Below are 18,316 nucleotides of genomic sequence, written 5' to 3'. Positions count from 1 at the left end.
TGAGTGTGTATTGGTTCAGTGCCTCCTCCTCGGAGAGCCCTAGTGTTACATAGCTCAATGTTGCAATGTTTCTTTTCAATCTATACAGCTCGCGTGGGAAGTCTCTCTGGGGATTCCCGTCTCCTCCCTGTAGCGAGGGTGGCGGGATGTAAAAATTAAAAAAAATTTACCCTCAGCTGCGTCACGTGGGATTCATGTCAGTCTGTGTTTCTTTCTTTTTTAAATAAAAAAGAGGGAAGAACATGAAGCACGACGGCTCCTTGTCGTTCTCCCAGGCGAATTGGAGGAACAATGTCTGGTGTCTTGTTAGACTATCCATTGATGTGTTTGGGTCTCGACACGTACATAGTGCTGGCTCGGGGTGTTTCTGATAAGAATCACGCATGAGGCTGGTACGCCTTGGTTGCTCGTTATTAAAACAGCCTTTTTATAGGGCAACTGGGATGGAGGTTTTCTCTTACAAGGCCTGTTACAAGGTCTCGATGGATTCTCGTTCATATCTGGGGGATGTTAACGGAATAGATCAAAACATAGGTAGAGGGGTCTAACGCCCTTGGGGTGGGCCACTGAGCGCGGTACGAATGGGACCGTCTGGGTGGCGCCCTCTTTTCATGTTTTAGATCGACACGCGTACCTACCCCCTCTCTTGGAGTGGGGATGTCAGCGTGGTTAGGGCACGGGACTGGTTCTGGTTACGCTGGTCCAGGTCAGTTAACCCGTTGTCCACCGGGGACACAGATCTGCTGTTCTGGTACCCTGAGGGACTTGTGCTTTTTTCAGGCGAAAAAATGCCGGGTTGGCCCGGGTGTCACAGGGTTGGGCGTTATGGAAACCCTTTGTTGGGTACATGTTGTACCTGGCATTATCATGAAGGGGCTGGTTCTCCATTCTTTTCACTCCTCTCTTACGCATGGCGAAGAGGGGGCTGTTGGGGTGGTCTTATGGACCTCCTCTGGCATCCCTGTGTGCTTCCCGGGCCGCCGGGCCCCGTCCGAAGTTGTGTTTCGTCGACCCGTAGGCCTGGAATAACCCCTTTTTGAAAACTGAAACACTTGTACTGCGGTATAGCCAGTGTATACCCGCAAGTGTGTTTGAGTTTTTTCTTGAGGGGTTATAGGAACAACCACCGCATGTGGTACCAAGAGGGTGGTTGATTCCCTGGTGTGTTGGAGCAGAGTCAACTCCCGGGTTACCTGGTTGAGTGTGCCCCTGCACGTTCATGACGTCTGCCAATCGTGTCAGCCTTCTCTGCCTCGACCCCTCTGGGTGGGTTTTTTTTGGTGGAGGCTTTGTCATGGTGCGCAACAATGCCAGCATACGCCCCTTCCGCCGGGGTGCTGTTTCAGTTGACCCCTTTGGCGCCTGTCTCGTCCGCAGTGCTCCAGGCTCGGGTCTAAAGCCTGCTGCCTGGTTTAAGGGATCGACCCCTCTGGGGTCGTCTCCCCGGTGCGCTGCCTGCTTCCGCTATAGTTAGTCTTTTGAGTGCTTCAAGTTACGGCCATGCTGACTGCCTGTGTTGCAGGGTCAGTGTGCCAGGCGGCGTACTAGTGGGGGAAGGGCCCGCTCTTGGAGGGGCCCTGTCCGAATACGCTGGCGATGTGGGGGGCGGTGTCACTAAGTGACCGCCTGGTGAGGTCTTGATGCTTTGGCGTCATTGACCTCTCCGGGCCCCCTTTTTCCGGGGGATCCAGTCCCTTCAGTGGGTCTGGGTCTTCCTTCGCGCTCCGCTGCTACGGCCTTGCCACGGGTTGAGTTTGCTCTTGACCCCGTGATTTTGGGGGCAGTAACGAAGTTTGTTCCTTCCGTTCGTTCCCTGGTGGCATGCGGGTTGTGCGTGTGCGTAGTCGTGGGGTCAAGCCACGGTTTGCTCACCCTGTGCGTTGAGTTGCTCGAGTTTCTCTTCGCACGGTCGGATCCGTCTCCCTCCCGTCCTCCAATAGGGAGGGTATCCTCCATTAGGGAGGGTCGGGGGGCTCGGTCCTCTCCGGTCTGATGGTTGTGGGGGGCCTCAGCGGGGTACATTTTGTCGAGCTTCTGGCTCCCGCTCAGCTCCTGTTGTGCAGAATGACACTGAGCGGAAGCCAGTATGATATAGAACGTAAGGTTATGTATATAACCAAGTTCTATGAATACTGGTGACGCCGCTGCGGCCCTTGACCTCGCCTTGTGGTGAAAGTTTGGGAAGGAGGCGAGTAGGTGACCACACATCTGCTTATGAAGGTAAGCGGATAGGGGTGTGGCCAGACGGATGTTGGTATGTAAAGGTACATTGTGGATTTTTTATTCAATGCTGTGCACGAAGTGAGGTTAGTGCAGAATGACGCTGAGCGTCACCAGTATTCATAGAACTTGGTTATATACATAACCTTACGTTTTCTCTTCAGAGACATATGCTAATAGGCCCCACTGACTTCCACTGTCAAAGACTGCTTCTACTTCCAATACAAACACTGGTGCCAACGCTTGTTTTGGATGGGTTGCAAATGACTCACAGTTTGTGATGAATCAGATATGGCTACACAGAGTGAACTGTTCTTTTTTATATGACTAATTTGATTCACTTTGTACGTTAATCCAGTTTTAAATGTCTTATGTAATAACAATTGGTAATTTGTTGATTAATTGGTTAGAAAAGGGGTGTAATTCGAATGTGTCATAAATAACAGCTCTGAAAGCAGGATACAAAGATAGCCCATGTTTTAGAAGGAATCAAGGCTTAACCCTTTCACTGCCACACTACAGAAGGTTAACCCTTTACACACACACGGTTAACCATCGCTAGTGATAGTAAAGGATTAACCTGCTGTTGTGCGGCAGTGAAAGGGTTATCCTTCTGTAGTGTCGCAGTGAAAGGGTTACCCCTTTGTCGTGTGACAGTGAAAGGGTTAAAAGACAGACACAAAACAAAACAATTCACATGGAATAATGTTGTTTTAATACTGATAGTTTGCATACAGAACGTTTTTACATTGTGTTTAGAAGAGTTGTAGCCTACACTGAGCAGCAAAGACTGGACATCTCTGAAATTAGGCTATAGGGTAATGAACGGGCTGCTTCCTGGCTCAAAGTGATCAATATTATCTGTTAAATTGATGCATATATATATATATATATATATACAGAAGGAGAACAGACAACTGAATATAAATTGATTTGGCAAACTGCCGAACATGACAACAAACAAAACAATAAATAAGGCATTAAGGTACGTTGTTAAATAAAAAAAATTAAGTGTAAATAAAAAAGACGCATCACTTCTCTCAGCTCAATGCAAATGCAAAGGTCGATGAAATAAGACGAGTAAAAATAACCGAATTGACCCATCTCAAGCCCCGCCCCCTCTTTTCTTGATCCTCCAATCACAACCGTGGCTTCAGCTAGGTCAATTCAATACAGTAATTAATCAACCCTGGCGTTAACAGAACACCGGCGTCGATGACTCCACGTTGTATTGCCTCATAAGCATATATTGTATTACGAGCTAATAGCATTCCTGTCGCAGCAGCACACAACGTGTCGTATTTGAATCAGTGATATAGCAAAGGTGCATAAAATCAACAGTTTGTTCCAGCGCCTGTCCCAGGGCCGTTTCTTGCCATATGCGGACTATGCGGTTGCATAGGGGCCACCAGGGGGCCCCTAAACTGCCATACATATTTTTTAATATATTTTTGTATTCACTCAATATACTGTATATATAAAATGGATATAACAAATCATCAGCTTAAAAATGTTTTACCGATGTATGACCGCAAATGGGCGTTTCTTTATAAAAATAAAAAATAAACATAAGTAGCTTACTGACAAAAATGTAGTTGCATTTTCAAACTTTATCTTAAATAGTTCCATTTAAATTTCAATATTGTAAGTCAGAAACTTAAGGGAAATGCAGTATCTATCTCATTTATGTGCATTTGGGAGATGTTATAATGCAGATTCGGTCAAGGAAAATAGTTTCTTGGTGTAGATTGATGCATTTAAATGTTAAATGTATGCTCACCTTAAAGGGTTTGGAATCCCCCCACCATAGTTTCACAAAATAGGGGCCCCCAAACAACATTTTGCATAGGGCCCCCAAAAAGCTAGAAACGGCCCTGGCCTGTCCTGTGTGTGCATCCAGGTCAAAAGGCATCCAGCAGTTCCCACAGACACACGTCATCCTTCGCGAAAACATGGATAAGCCAAAGCACATGCCCTGATACAGGCGTTGTAAAACCACTGTATTGGAACAGTTTACATTAGCCCCATATAAGAATGTGTTGCCAAAAAACGAAGATCTGGAGCTCAATCAGGGTATACATACAGTACATTACATATACATGACAACCTCCTTATATTACCGAGGATATACAGTGTCTACATAGGCTGATATGTAAGAACTTTATCATTCCATAAAAATAAGTCTCAAAAGTGCATTGTTTGTTTTTCAGGATGGTTGTGTACGTGTGTGTGTGTGTGAGTTTTTTCAAATTTACATCTTCTTCATGTTCACAAATAAAAAAAGAAAACATGTTTTTGGACATATCTTGAATTGCAACAAGCTCTGCCTTACGTTTGCACAAAGCGCAAAGTCATTTTCCATTCGCTTCCTATGTTGCTTATTAATGCTCAGCAAGTCAACACATATTTCTGTCTGAAAAGGTTCCAGTGGATCCAGTGGATAGTATACTATAAGTGTACGCATAAAGAAAGGTTCCAGTGGATCCATACTATAAGTGTACGGATAAAGAAAGGTTCCAGTGGATCCGTACTATAAGTGTACACATACAAAAGGTTCCAGTGGATCCATAAGTATACAGGAGCCGTAAACAGTAGTAGAATCACAGTCAGGATGTGTGCTGGTCAGGGCTGTTGTATTTGTATGATCATTTTGCTCTCTCTATGATTTATTTTGCCCTCTGTATGGTTTATTTTGCCCTCTGTACGATAATTCTGCACTCTGTGTGCCTATTTGTTCTCTTGGTTATGACTTGCAAACAATAGTTTTCCTAAATTATTTTTAATCGTAAGCCTCTGGGATGATCATTTAACATTTCCCATCTGGCAACACTGGTGCTGGTAAAAAGAAAATACCCTTTGAAATGCCTCATGATCAGGGAGTGTGTGTGCATATTTATTTTTTTAAAGGCGCTGTAAGTGCTATTCTTTTGTTAAAAGAAGTGTTAAGTAACTACATTCCGACAGCCATCACTGATATAGAGTGTTTGGTTAGTAACATGGGTCTCCCAGTCCCTCCGCTCTGCAGTAAACAGAGAATAAATGTTCTGGTATCCTGACCAGGTGAGGAATAGGATATGCAATTGCTGGATCTTCATTCATATTTGACCTGCAATGCCTAGTCTGACAGGAAGCTAAATGCCGATATCACTTACAGCACCTTTAATGTATGCATTCACAATTTCCAAATGTGGGAGATGTTTAGTATGTACCTATATCTCTAATGCCCATACTTCAATCTATGTCTATGTCTATGTCATATGTCTAGTATATGAAAACTACATCTTCAAGTTGTGTCTGTGTATGTATTGTAGTGTGTGTGTCTCTGTGTATGTGCATGCCTGTGTGTAAGTGTCAATAAGAAAGCTCTCAGTGTCCAGTCCTCCATGGTTCCTAAGCTTCCCTTGGTTTTGCACTTTCTTTTCCATCCAGTAGAGGGCGACTAACAGACCCCCGCTCTACTCCCCAGCCTTGCCGCCGGCCCCGGCCCCACTCTTGAACTTCACCACCATGACGGTGATGTTGTCGGGACAGCCGCGGTAGAAGGACTGGAGGACGATGCTCTTAGCGCCGTAGTGCGGCTCGTCCAGACGCTCGCGGACAAACCGCACGGCCTCCTCGTTGCTGAAGGCGTCCCACAGGCCGTCCGACGCCAGGATCATGAACTCGGGCTGCAGTTTGTCCAGGTCAAAGGTCATGATGTCAGGGTCGGGGATGACCACGTTGAGGTTCTTCAGAGGGTAGTCGCCCAGAGAGCGGGACATGGCCAGGATCCCCTGAACCCTCCAGGACCCGTTGAAACTGATGAAACCCCCTGGGAGACAGAGTAATAGAGTATTCACTTGTCAATTTAACTTCAATTTAACATTATTTGTTTGGTTAAAAAGAAATAATAATGAATGAACCAAATAAGACTTTGTGACCAAACATCCTCTGTATAGACCTGAAGAGTGAGGTCTGTATAAACCTGAGGAGTGAGTTCTGTATAAACCTGAAGAGTGAGGTCTGTATAAACCTGAGGAGTGAGGTCTGTATAAACCTGAGGAGTGAGGTCTGTATAAACCTGAAGAGTGAGTTCTGTATAAACCTGAGGAGTGAGGTCTGTATAAACCTGAGGAGTGAGTTCTGTATAAACCTGAGGAGTGAGTTCTGTATAAACCTGAGGAGTGAGTTCTGTATAAACCTGAGGAGTGAGGTCTGTATAAACCTGAGGAGTGAGGTCTGTATAAACCTGAGGAGTGAGGTCTGTATAAACCTGAGGAGTGAGTTCTGTATAAACCTGAGGAGTGAGTTCTGTATAAACCTGAGGAGTGAGGTCTGTATAAACCTGAGGAGTGAGTTCTGTATAAACCTGAGGAGTGAGGTCTGTATAAACCTGAGGAGTGAGTTCTGTATAAACCTGAGGAGTGAGTTCTGTATAAACCTGAGGAGTGAGTTCTGTATAAACCTGAGGAGTGAGTTCTGTATAAACCCGAGGAGTGAGGTCTGTATAAACCTGAGGAGTGAGTTCTGTATAAACCTGAGGAGTGAGTTCTGTATAAACCTGAGGAGTGAGTTCTGTATAAACCTGAGGAGTGAGGTCTGTATAAACCTGAGGAGTGAGTTCTGTATAAACCTGAGGAGTGAGTTCTGTATAAACCTGAGGAGTGAGTTCTGTATAAACCTGAGGAGTGAGTTCTGTATAAACCTGAGGAGTGAGGTCTGTATAAACCTGAGGAGTGAGGTCTGTATAAACCTGAGGAGTGAGTTCTGTATAAACCTGAGGAGTGAGGTCTGTATAAACCTGAGGAGTGAGTTCTGTATAAACCTGAGGAGTGAGTTCTGTATAAACCTGAGGAGTGAGGTCTGTATAAACCTGAGGAGTGAGTTCTGTATAAACCTGAGGAGTGAGGTCTGTACAGAGTCTATATAGAATGAGTGAGTTCTGTATAAACCTGAGGAGTGAGGTCTGTACTGAGTCTATATCGAATGAGTGAGTTCTGTATAAACCTGATAAATGAGTTCTGTATACACCTGAGGAGTGAGATCTGTATAAGCTTGAGGAGTGAATTCTGTATAAAGAGTGAGGTTTTAAATGGACTTGAATTGTGCAGTTGTATCATCTAGGAAAATACAAATATTGGGATATTGGGTGAAAAAGCTGGATCAGGACAACCCTAGTAGAGACCATAGGCAGAACTCTTCTGGAGCCCAGTGGGTCTTAGAACAATCATGTGATTTCCCAGGTCTATAAGCGTGACATGATGTCATCCCAAAATAGACCAACAGATGGCGACTGAGGTCTGCAAATTTCGAATACTGTACACCACATATATAGACTGCCAGTGTTTCCCACAGATCTGTGGTGGCAAGCTAAGACGGACAACATACACAGCCAGAGCAGAGGAACGCACTGTGTGCATGCAAGACGAGACATTATTAATGTGCTATTGTATCCATTTGGGAAATGTGTTTGTGGTGGGAAGCCAAATATAAATCTATTAGGCGTGGGAATCTTTGGGAATCTCACTGTTCGATTCGATTTTGACTCTCGGGGCCACGATTCAATTGAATATCAACTCCCGATTCATCACGGTTATCTTGGAAATCAGATTCTAGATTATTAATGTTTGTGTTACAAAGCGTGTATTGTGTGAGTCTTTTTGCTTGGCTAATCGTAGCAGGAGTTAGTGAGCTAGCGGTTTATAGTTCTATGGTCATATCACAAGACTGAAAACTGAAGAAATCTATTTTCAGAATTTGTGAAGAGATTTATAATCTTAGAAGATAGAAGCTGGAGTCACGATCCAAACCCCCCTCCATTAACACTTTGAGTGCCACTCACGAGATTTCTCGGTTTTTTTTATAGGTGGTTGCTAGCCACTCACGAGATTTTTTTTTTTTTAGCGATCTGAAAAATTATTGCATCACCCGAGCCTACCCGAGTATAGCCGAGCGGCGCCGGCGATCACTGTGGAAAAAAGCGCCCCCTGTCGTCTCCCAGATGACATAAGTGATTTTGGAATGGACTCAATGAAAATGGAAAAAAATCCGGTACTCCACATTTTCCAGTTCACTGATCCAGCCGGGGTTACCACAGTTCATTCTGGAACCTCAGATCCCCGCTGATCATGGAGATCTACAGTATCGCGTTGGATCCATACACGTATCGATTTTTTCGAATGGTGATCAGGAATTGGAATATACCAGTTGGATACCATCTGATGTCAGGTAAGGACTCTATGTTATCAGTGTTAGGATAATCAGAGTAAGTTTGATGAAGTTATAAGCTGTTTTGTGAAATGTCTTCTTTCGGTTTCACTGAAAAAGTCCGTGAGGAAATCAACGGAGCGATTATCCGTGCGCGGCCGTAATGTGCTTGCGTGCACGTATAATATTGATCATCTAGCGTTTATTTGAAAACGATTCATAAAAAGGCAGACGAATATCAACGTTGTGGAATATTCCACTAAAAGACGATTTTCATAGAATGCTCCAGAATGAGCTGTTTTTTATATCAAAACGGGGGCTTTTCTAACTGCTCTGAAACGGAAACGACGCGATAAAAAAACAATCTGCCTTGACAGCACTGACTGGAAAATAGTCTTTGATAATGCGATGGGCAGATTAGACACATAGCCATAATTTAAAACATAGATTAGGCGATATTAACGTTAACATTGGCGCCGATGGTGGCATTCAGCCGGTAAAACGGAAAACCAGACGTGGCGCTCAAAGTGTTAACAGTGTCAATGGGAGGGCGAGCACATTTGCGAACGCATAAACTATATCTTAAATTATGGCTATGTGTCTAATACGCCTGTCGCTTATCAATGACTTTGCAGTCAACATTGTCGAAATGGATTGTTTTTGAAAAACGTTCGTTTTTGGAAACTTCCAGAAAAAAGGTGATTCTGCAGGAATCGCGCTTTAGTGGAATACACAAAACACGTTGTAATTTTTCGGCCTATTTATGAATCGTTTTCAAATAAACGCTAGATTATCGATAGTATATGTGTACTTATGCACGCTAGAGAAGCGGGCTGAAAATGTATTATCTTATTTCCTGATCAGCACACACACACACGCACACACACACACACATATGGGACACACTGAGATATAGGTGAAAAAAACTCTGATTATCCCAAGACTGGTAAAATAGATTCCTTCCCTCAGATCAGATGTTCTCCAAAAAGATTATTCCAATTCCTGATCGCCATTCCAAATATCGATCGTGTTTATTGATCCAACGCTGGGTACTGGAAACACATATTCCACGCTCGGCAATGAATGGGATCGTCTCCGGTTACATGCCTGACAAGTAATATGTGGATTCCGGACTCTTTTTTTCCCATCCATTTCATTCAGTCCAATCCAATGGGTGCAATACCATCCGGAGAGACGATAGGGGGCGGTATTTTCCCTGTTCGAGCTCAGATAGATCCCCAATGGTAACGTGAGGCTAGATTGATGGAAACTGAATGGAAATCGATAAAAGAAATAACGATTAAATAACGAGATTTCTCGTTTTTGGCACTCAACGCATGGCATGAACTAATGAGATTTCTCGTGGCTGGCTCTCAAAGTGTTAATAAGTGAATGGGAAACATTGAACTCTGATGTTGTATTATTACACTGTTGCCCCACTCACCTGCCCTCTTAATCCGCTTGCGTTCTTTGAGCTGGTAGGGCTTGTGGTCATGTGACAGTGCAACCGCGTTCCCGTCCTTGTCACACAGAACGCCACGCGAGTCGCCCACATTGGCCACCGTCAGCTCTCTGTCTGACAGCAGGGCCACCAGACATGTCGTGCCTGGGAGGGAGAAGGAGGAGGAAAGATGGGAGGGAGAAGGAGGAGGAAAGAGAGAGGGGGGGAATGTAATTGACCCGAGCGCTTCCGTGACAGAGGCTATGTGGAGAAGGACATCCCAACAGCCTATCAGAGGGCGGTGCGTAAAAAAGAAAGAGCCCTCCTCCCGGTCTGATTTGTCCCCAACTGGGAGTAATTTAATTCCACCCAAAAAGCACTTGGAGCAGTGTTCTAGTATTTGAGATATTGGAAACATAAATTGTAGCATTTGTTAGCATCATGCTATAAAGGTTTCTACTTCCAGGTTTCTCAAAGACTATACCAGGTACCTTTTGTATGGACTGACTGACATGACTCCTGGTTTGGGACAAATCAGATACGCCTCTTAAAAACATGGACTATTCCTTTAACACTTTGACTGCCTAAAAACGATTTACAACGTCTTTGCTGGCGATGCTAAAGTTGCCGGGGGACGCTGTACAGCGTCCTTATATCAATATTTCAAAAATCTGGAATCGGATTCATATTCCCCCTCTGCTGGCCTGAGATTCACCAGCAGGACCCACTGAGCTCTCTGGCGGTTCAGGAGCGCCATCTGGTGGCCGATCGGCGCAACTGCTTAACAGGAAGCGCAGTAGAGGTTTTGCTGGTCGGCCCTATTGCTTCCGGCCACTCGGGATAGGTTCCGGCACTCTAGCTCGTCACTCTACATAGCGATCGATTGCCAATAACTCGATAAACAACATGATTTGGACGTATATACCATTATACAAGCTGGAGATGGACCGGGTAATAATATATCCCATAATGATAAAATGTCTACTCGACGATGATCGCCCAACGGCGCGCGGAGACTGGGGTGAGTTTCAGCGTGTAACGTTACCATCTTCGATACTAACTGCTTTTATCAACATTTGACCCACATTAGATGATTGGTATAACGCTGCCCACGGAATTATAAACGCCCCCTCGCCCATCCGGTCAACATCAGATGACGTGTAGTAACTTCTAGAAGTACGTCTAGTTGGAATTTTTTATATCGCGCTGATTGCCATCAAACTGTATTTCATCATCAATATAATGCATTTGGGGCTATATATCACGTTCTGGAGAAAGTTGCAGAAAGAGATGAAAACATACTTATACATTAGACCATACTTTACTATGAATATGTGAATGAAAAAGTTTAACGTTGCTACACAATGAACAATACATATAGGACTTTGAATGGGCCCTAATAATGGCAATGTAGCAATAGAATTTAAAAAGTTATAGCCCTGCAAAGAAGGGGACGTTCTCCATAGACAAATAGCGCTGGCAATCTATGGTATATCATTAATTTAACCCATGGCAGCCAAAGTGTTAATCAGAGCCACAAACTAATGCAAAGTTAATGGGGTCGAGCTTCTGTCTGTACAAGCTTCCCGAGACAAACGAAACTGTACTCCTTAGTGCACACAAAGTAGATTTAATTTAGCTTCAGTCAGCTTGACCTCATTAACTTTGCAGTAGTTTGTGGCTAACTAACCAGAGCTAGTATGAGGGACAACATGGATTGTGCTGACAAAAGGATTAACCGTAGGGTTCCAAAAATCTGAACTATCCCTTTAGCTACAGATGACTGAACAGCATAAGATATAGAGCAATAGTTCTGGGTCATTAGACAAAATAATTGAGATATAACAAGTTTTTCTCCATTAAATAAAGTATAAATATAAAGTATAAATGGTACACATTCTCTGATACCTAGCCTGGTTATCAGTCCAATATCCTATACCAGTATCCATATCCATGTATCCCTACTAGGGGTGTAACAATGCATCGATGCATCGCAATGCATCGATCCTAAGGCTGAATCGCATCGAATCGTGGTCAAATGAATATTGAATCGTTGCCTGAAGAATCGTAATTGAATCGAATCGTTGACACCCCTAATTATTGACCTATAGTCCATTCATGCTGAGTGAATCAGTTCCCCCAGCCACATTTGTGTATTCAAAATTCTTTGGGGAATTAACTGATCGAAAATTAATCGAATCGTGGTCAAATGAAGAGATTTCACGATGCATTGAATCGTTGCCTGAAGAATCGTAATCTAATCTAATCGTTGTGGGGTCAAATATTTACACCCCTAATCCCTACTTATTTTTTCTTATGCATGTCCTATCATAACCTTTTCCATAAAAAACACACACACCTGCTTCGTCGTGGTTGGCTGAGAGCTTGTCCAGCATCTCGCGGTCAACGGCCAGGATGCGCTGTTCGAGGATGCTGGCGTAAGAGAGAGCACTCTCCCTCCTCTCTCGCTCGACCGCCAGCAGCTGCTGCTTCAGGGTGTCGGGCAGGTGGGCCTTCACGTAGTCAGCTGCAGCCTGCGGGCAGGAGGGGTGGGGCACAAGGAGACGAGGAACCAGGAGAGAAGGAAAGAAGAGGAGGGATAAGACCAGGACGGAAGTGACCATATTCACACTGGTGGCCATTTTGCTCTTGTGTCGTGCTCAGGTTGCGATTCCTTTCCACCCTGTTCCCACCCCTTTGTCATGCTCGGGTTGGGATTCCTTTCCACCCTGTTCCCACCTCTTATGTCATGTTCAGGTCGGGATTCCTTTCCACCCTGTTCCCACCCCTTTGTCATGCTCGGGTTGGGATTCCTTTCCACCCTGTTCCCACCTCTTATGTCATGTTCAGGTCGGGATTCCTTTCCACCCTGTTCCCACCTCTTATGTCATGTTCAGGTCGGGATTCCTTTCCACCCTGTTCCCACCCCCTTGTCATGTTCAGGTCGGGATTCCTTTCCACCCTGTTCCCACCTCTTATGTCATGTTCAGGTCGGGATTCCTTTCCACCCTGTTCCCACCTATTATGTCATGTTCAGGTCGGGATTGCTTAACTTTCCACCCTGTTCCCACCTCTTATGTCATGTTCAGGTCGGGATTCCTTTCCACCCTATTCCCACCTGGTCAATGACAAGTGGACGCAGATAAATAAGAGACAAGATAGTCAAGAGGATGGAAAGAGTTTGGAGGACACATTTCAGACGTTAACCCTTTCACTACCACGCCTGTAGTGTGGTAGTGAAAGGGTTAAACCTTATGTAGTGTGGTAGTGAAAGGGTTAAAAAAAAGTATCAAGTGCGTATAGGCATCTATGCGAAGAGCTCTAGCAAACACGAAGACTTCGGGTCATCGATCGTGCACTTCTGTTTCTAAACAAAGGCTAAACTTAGTGCTGTGGGTCAGAGAGCCACTTTATTAGAGCATAGGCTTTAAAATAGCACTGGGTGGAAATGTATACTGAGCTCTGATTTAACATAACTTGTGTAATGTAACAGTACCGGGTGCAGAAATCCCCTCTTAGATCATCTCCTTTGACTGAGTGCTGCTGTCAGGACGCCGAGTTAAACCCTTATGAGACTAATCAGCATATGACAGACCAATTCCCCCCCTTTGTTGGCTGTATATTGTGTACTGTGTTTCTCTTTGTATAAAAGTGAATAATTCATCAGCAGGTTGCCAACATTGTGTGTTTCATTGTGTAACATGGGCAGTCGATGCTTCTCGTAGGTAGGGATGCACCGATCCGACTTTTTCAGTCCCGATTCCGATCCGATACCCATTGTTCAATTAATAAACTGTATGCCTCACTGTGTGGAAGAGACTGGGATCATTCTTTTGTGCAAGGCAACATCAGGCTTGACTTAAAACATTACTTTCCTAACTTAGTGAAACAAATTAACACATAGATATAAATGTACTCAATTGTTATTTCTTATTATATTATATTATTATAAAAGAATTATTTTAAAGCACTGATTTGCATAACTAACACCCCCCTCTATGGTTGACAGCGACAGCAAACAGAGCGAGGCAGATAGTGTAACGGCCCTAGCACACAGCACACGAATGAACACGGACGGGCGGCTGCCGCTTCACTTCCGCTCCCATGTTAACGGACGCTACTGTGCACACTGGCCGCAAGCGGGAGCGCGCCTCGCAGGCGGCTCCCGAGCAGCAAGCTATCTTTTCCGCTTCAATCGGATTCGAGGCGGCGCGGGAGGCGTGCGCCACGCGATTGATTGATTGAAAATTTTATTAACAGATTGCAGAATGGGTACAATACAGTACAGCTCTCTCTTTTTCCTCCCTGCCTTTCTTTCTTTCTCTCTCTCCAGTCTCTTTCTTTCTCGTTTTCTCTCTAGAGAGAGAGGGAGAGAGGGAGAGAGGGAGAGGGAGAGAGGGAGAGAGAGAGAGAGAGAGAGAGAGAGAGAGAGAGAGAGAGAGAGAGAGGGAGAAAGCTTGTGCTGCTGCTAGTTCTATCAGGGCTCCGCGCTGCAGCGCGCTGAGAAGTCGGACTCTGTGTGTCTGGCCAGGCACGCGATCCCGCTAGGAACCCATGCGTGAAATTCGTGCGCGTTGTATGTGCCCGAGCCGTAACCCGACACTTCCTCAAACAGAGCGAGGCAGACAACGAGCGAGCAAGTGAGAGAGAGAGAGAGAGAGAGAGAGAGAGAGAGAGAGAGAGAGAGAGAGAGAGAGAGAGAGAGAGAGAGCGAGGGAGAGATAGAGAGGGAGAGAGAGAGAGGGAGGGAGGGAGAGAAAGAGGAGCTTCTGTCGGGGAAACAAACCGTGGGTGAGGAAGCAGCAGTAGCTGCTTCCTCCTAGTTGTACAGTAAATTACCAAGTAAGGCTTTGTCAATATTCCAATGTACAGTGTAAAATGTGTGTGTGTCCCCTTCCCAACCCCCCCCCCCCCCCCCACCTCCAATGTACAGCCCTCACCCAACCCACCCAACCCCACCCCACCCAACCAACCTCCTCCAATGTACAGTTTCTATGCCAAATGTATATACACTCCTTTTCACTTTTGTATCACAAACAGTACTGTATTTGCAAATCTGATATGTCATAAATGTATAGATGTAGCAGTACTGTCTATCTGTATGTCATGTATGTCATATATGTTATGATGAATTGAAAATGGGGGACCCTGATGTAAACAAGACGAAAGTCTTTCTCTGGTCTGCATCCCCTTAACAATTGTATGTATTGAGCTGTACTGTACTGTACCCATTCTGCAATCTGTTAATAAACTTTTCAATCAATCAATCAATCAGCACATACTCATTCACACACAACCTGGACCTCGCAGGGAAGCAGCAGTAGCACACTCATTTACACAACGCTTATGGGTGGAGCCAGGCCAACACAGCCTGAAATCCAAAGTGAGAAAAATTTGGCTTTTGAGTACTTGATTAGAAATATAAAACAATGCATTTTTTTGAATAAAAGCTTACAGATGTGTTCAATAGACTCACAGGAATTGTGTAAAGTTGCCCAAATAGTGCTAGGAATAGCAATGCATGTCCCCTTAAAAAATCCCGATATATATTTTTTTTTACCGATACCCGATCCAGCTATTTTAGTCATATCGGGGCCGATATCCGATATCAATATCGGAGCTTCCCTACTCGTAGGACGAGAATTCTGATTTTTATCTAGATGTGTGTTCATTGGTTCTTTGTAGCCGACTATATTGCTTACATTTAGAGAGCTGTTTTCTCTTTAGTCTGAAAGGTCAGAGTGAAAGACTGAATCAACAGTATTATCATTTCACTGCTTCCCAGATTCTGGTGTCTAATATAAATTTAGAGGAGTCTCTCTCTCTCTCTCTCTCTCTCTCTCTCTCTCTCAACAGAGGGTTAGGCAGGTGTCCCACACTGAATTATTGAATGACCTCCTCTCCTCATCTCTCTCCCTCCCTTCTTACCGTTCTCGTCCTGAACAGGAATCCCAACCTGAGCATAACATAAGAGCAAACTGGCCGCTGTGTGAATCTGGTACATTTTCACATTTGAGATGGGGGAGATGGTGCGGCCCGCGGGGTGGCATTCCCGTCGCCGTGCATGGCGGTGTGAGTGGCACGTGGGCTGTTTGTGTTTTCCTTCGGTCATGACATGCTTTATCAGGGGGTGTGTCTTGGATGGGGATGTGGTGGGGATTCCTGTGTGGGGTGTTTGGGGGACAGGCTGTTCCAGGGGGGTTCACATGCCTTCGAGCAACACTGTACTTATTGTATGCCTATTCTTATGTCTGCACGTTCTACGTTGCACTACTTTTATACCTATTCTTATGTCTGCACTTTATGCATTGTTTTTATTCTGTCAACTGTATGCTAATTGTATGCCTATGTTAATTTTATGCTATTTGCTGTGGGGCACTTTGGGCTGCGGTCCATGTGTGAAAGGTGCTATATAGATAGTTATTATCAAAATAAAGATTTGAATAAATAAAAGTTTGAATTTCCATTGCACTCTGGCTGCTGCCCACCATATATATTTTTTTATCCACTTTTTCTCCTTATTTTCTATTTTTCTCCCATCTCAATTTCGGCTTTCCCACCCCTCTAATACTGCCAATTGTATTAGTATGAACGACCAGCCAAGCCGGTAGCAACGCAGAGAGCTGGGCTCGAACCCAGCATCTCCTGCGTTAGTGGCGAGCGCCTTGCCCACTGCGCCACTTAGCCGCCCTTGCTGCCCACCATATATGACAATTTATACATGAAGGTTATTTTACATCTTTATAACCAGTGCCCTGTTCACATATATTACACACTTCAATAATACATGTCCACCCCCTTGCGGTGTGGAGGCAAAGCACCTTGAGAAGAGCCCCGATCAGTCTGTTTTGTCTGGAGCTCCAAAAGATGATGTTCATAGGGCTGGACGATATGGCCAAAAATGTTATCACGATAATTATCTCGATATACATGAAATAATTATTTCTGTCAAGTTTAAAGGCTATTTTTGCTGCTGAATGAAAGCTGAAGAAACCAGAAGGTTAATTGTGGTTCAGAATATTCTTTATTGTCAGAACATGACAAACTAGGCCTACTTGCCAAACCACAAATCGGAGGTAGAACATGAATAACAATAAAACTTTTATAACTGGCATTAACACATTAATTGCCAAAAACGAGTTAACTCGTTATTGCCCGCCAATCGAATATCGCCAAAAATGAGTTAACTCGTTTTTATGATTGTTATTTCTTTTATTCACTATATCTATTCTTATTATATTCACATTCGCCGAAATGCTTGCTTGTGATTGGTCAATAGCCCCCGACAGCGGTGAATTATTTTTCGATAACCACCGGTGATTATTGTTTTTCGCAGCTGGAGTAATCAAGCCCACTGACACACACTGTTTCATTGCAGCCAATCAGACACACCTGCCGGGCTGCCCGCGATAATAATAATGGGTCTCATTCCCGAAAATTTTTCAAAGATATATTCTGGAAGACTTATCTTGGAACCACTGAGACTGTGACATAATCTATGACAAGTGCACTCTGAGTCCTGAACGTGCTGGTAATATGTCTTAAGTGGCTGAAAAGGTCGCACAAATTATATTATCTGATATCTGCTTGGAGAATGGCATTCTGTCTTAAACTCTAAAGCGCGTTCCCGTTCAGCTCATTTGCATACAACACAACGCCTCCATAGCTCCTTATAAGGCAACTGGTGACGCAGCTGTGTGAAATGGAATGGCGGAAGTGCTTTGCGAGCCGCGTGATTACGAAACCTAGCGTCAGTCAGTGCCAATCAGAGAGCGTCTCAGAGAAATGCGGCTAGGTTTCGTAATCATGCTTGCGCCCATCAAAACTAGATTAGATTAATGTATTGGCATCATATACAGCTCGCGGTACACACCTGCCGCAGCGCGCGCGCACACACAGACACACGCGCAGTACTGTATATGAATGAATGAATGACATATAATATATATAGCCTATGGCGGGCGTAATGAATGAACGCAGTATGGCTTATTATTCCATAATTAAGCCTATAGGCTACTGTTCATTCGTATAGGCGCACACAAGACTTGTTATGGAATATTAATGCAGTCTATTTCCACCGATTAGCTTTAGTTCTTATTTATTTATCCACTGTCATTTCAGTGTTGGTGTATAGGCTATATAGTGTATTTCAATATAAGTTTAATTGATTAATGATATATTCGAAGGAATGCAGGTTTATAGCTATATCAACCCCCTCCAATGTACAGTAAATGACCAAGTATGGTTGTCAATATTCCAATGTACAGTTTTGCTTGTACAGTGTAAGTGTGCTCCTCAGCACTCTTAAATCTGCTCTCAGCCACGATCAAATAAGATCTCAGGAAAGTTTGGAGACTCCCACTTCCAGCCCTAATATGTCTTAAATGGGCCGAAATCTGGCTAAGACGAAATATTTTGTCGTAACTTCGTTCGGGAATGAGACCCAATCACTTTATTTGGGCTGACACA

General features: G+C 44.3%; 1 protein-coding gene across 1 annotated transcript in view; it reads right to left on the bottom strand.

The window, feature by feature from the left end:
• Positions 1–2,984: 2,984 nt before the first annotated feature.
• ppm1la (protein phosphatase, Mg2+/Mn2+ dependent, 1La) overlaps positions 2,985–18,316 on the bottom strand; it is a 48,471-nt gene continuing 33,139 nt past the window's right edge. Inside the window, exons 2-4 of the mRNA XM_084327130.1 lie at positions 12,207–12,381; positions 9,851–10,012; positions 2,985–6,031 (exon numbers count right to left, since the gene is read on the bottom strand). Coding sequence (XP_084183256.1) covers positions 5,676–6,031; positions 9,851–10,012; positions 12,207–12,381 — 693 coding nt within the window. The 3' untranslated portion in view covers positions 2,985–5,675. The remainder of the gene's footprint in view (positions 6,032–9,850; positions 10,013–12,206; positions 12,382–18,316) is intronic.

Source organism: Notolepis coatsorum (assembly GCF_963971535.1).
Source record: "Notolepis coatsorum genome assembly, chromosome: 13".
NCBI classification, from domain to species: domain Eukaryota; kingdom Metazoa; phylum Chordata; class Actinopteri; order Aulopiformes; family Paralepididae; genus Notolepis; species Notolepis coatsorum.
Note: the sequence above shows the minus strand (reverse complement) of the source record. Positions and strands in the feature narration are given on the sequence as shown.